Raw genomic sequence first — 1,572 nt, forward strand, 5'->3', positions numbered from 1 at the left:
TACTTATCAATTATAATTGTATCAATATAAATCAAATATAAATATATTTCCCTAGCGCCTTTATCGTTTTGCGTTTATGTTTTACACAGATATGTTCTGTGTTCGCACTGTGACGATAACAACAAAAATTTAAACGAAATTGAGACAAAAGCTCATCAAGATCACCTTTGACTATACGGTATCATGACTGCAGAATTCGAACGATTTAAATTGGAAATGTTCAGTTATGTGTAAAAGGAAAATTCAAAATATCTACAAATCATTAAGAACCTTATTATTTACTTCATGACATTTTTAATTGACTTTTTAATACAGTTTTTTATAATAGATTACAATTTATTATAAAAAACATTGTTAAACCTCACCGAACTTATGTAACAGAGTTATAAGGTCAATTTACGTATGTAGTTTATGTAAATTATAAATATAATATGTAACAAAAAAATAATAATGTAGAATTTACTATTTAATAGTATAAAATGTCCGAGTTATGCATTTTAAACAATGATGGACGGTACAAACTACAAAATGATCGTTCACCAAAAATATGTGATTACCTGAGTATATTATACGCCTTTAATAAATAACAATAAATGTAGGTATATAAAAATGAATTTATTTAATTGTGTTGCAATATATTTATATTATATTTCATACAACTAAAAAGTATGGAACGATAAATAATTTAGGAAAAAAAAGAAATAGTACAACCTTTTTAAGGACAAAAATGTTTAGTCTCGTCAATATATATTATAATAAAGCTTAAATCTATAATCAGTGGCGTAATTCTGAATTTGTTCTGGGGGATCTGTTCCCACCACCCTACACCACTGAAACTAATCTATATACAATGAAACCTCTCTTAACGGACACCTATGTATAGCGAAAGCCCCTCCTCCTACCCCGTAAATGGCAGGCAAAATGTCGGCTGCCTAAAGTGACCGGTATTGAGAGGTTCCACTGTATTTCGAAAAAAAAAACGAATATAATTATAGTGCGCAGAGATCGGCTTTTGCAGTGTGTTAAATAGTCTTCCTGCTCTCCTGTACACTTCCGTTCGTCGGCGGCGGCTGCAGCCTTTTGATGACGCCTTACGACGCGATGTGCGCCAAGTGAAATACGCTGCACACGATGGTGACGACGTTCCCTATTGCCATAAACATGTGCACCTTCCGGAAAATCCTGTGCATGGTCATATAATGAGGGCAGTCGACCAGTCGGCCTAGGTCGCAGCGACCCACTTCCTTACCCAAGCCAACCGCCTTCTCGATGGCCGTCTTGGCGGCGATGAGCCGCAACACCGGCGGCACCACGTACAGCCAGATCGAGAGTTCCAACAGGAAGCACACGCACAACGCGATCAACTGTAATGCGGAAAAATACGCGAAAAACACAGTTATTATAATATTATTGTCACAATTAATTGTGTGTTACTATCAATATTTATCAGATACAGTATTATAATATAATCACGGATTAAACTCCTTTAATTGTAACCGCACGGTTCTTTTATTAGAACGTCTAGTGTTGCTTGGTATGTTTTGTCCAAACATAATACTGCAAGTCTAACAT

General features: G+C 35.1%; 1 protein-coding gene across 1 annotated transcript in view; it reads right to left on the reverse strand.

The window, feature by feature from the left end:
• Positions 1–940: 940 nt before the first annotated feature.
• Positions 941–1,572, reverse strand: part of LOC111037762 (transmembrane protein 205-like) — a 1,832-nt gene continuing 1,200 nt past the window's right edge. Inside the window, exon 3 of the mRNA XM_022320521.1 lies at positions 941–1,366. Within this exon, the coding sequence (XP_022176213.1) occupies positions 1,092–1,366 (275 nt within the window). The 3' untranslated portion in view covers positions 941–1,091. The remainder of the gene's footprint in view (positions 1,367–1,572) is intronic.

This window comes from Myzus persicae, unplaced genomic scaffold (genome assembly GCF_001856785.1).
Source record: "Myzus persicae strain clone G006 unplaced genomic scaffold, MPER_G0061.0, whole genome shotgun sequence".
NCBI lineage: Eukaryota > Metazoa > Arthropoda > Insecta > Hemiptera > Aphididae > Myzus > Myzus persicae.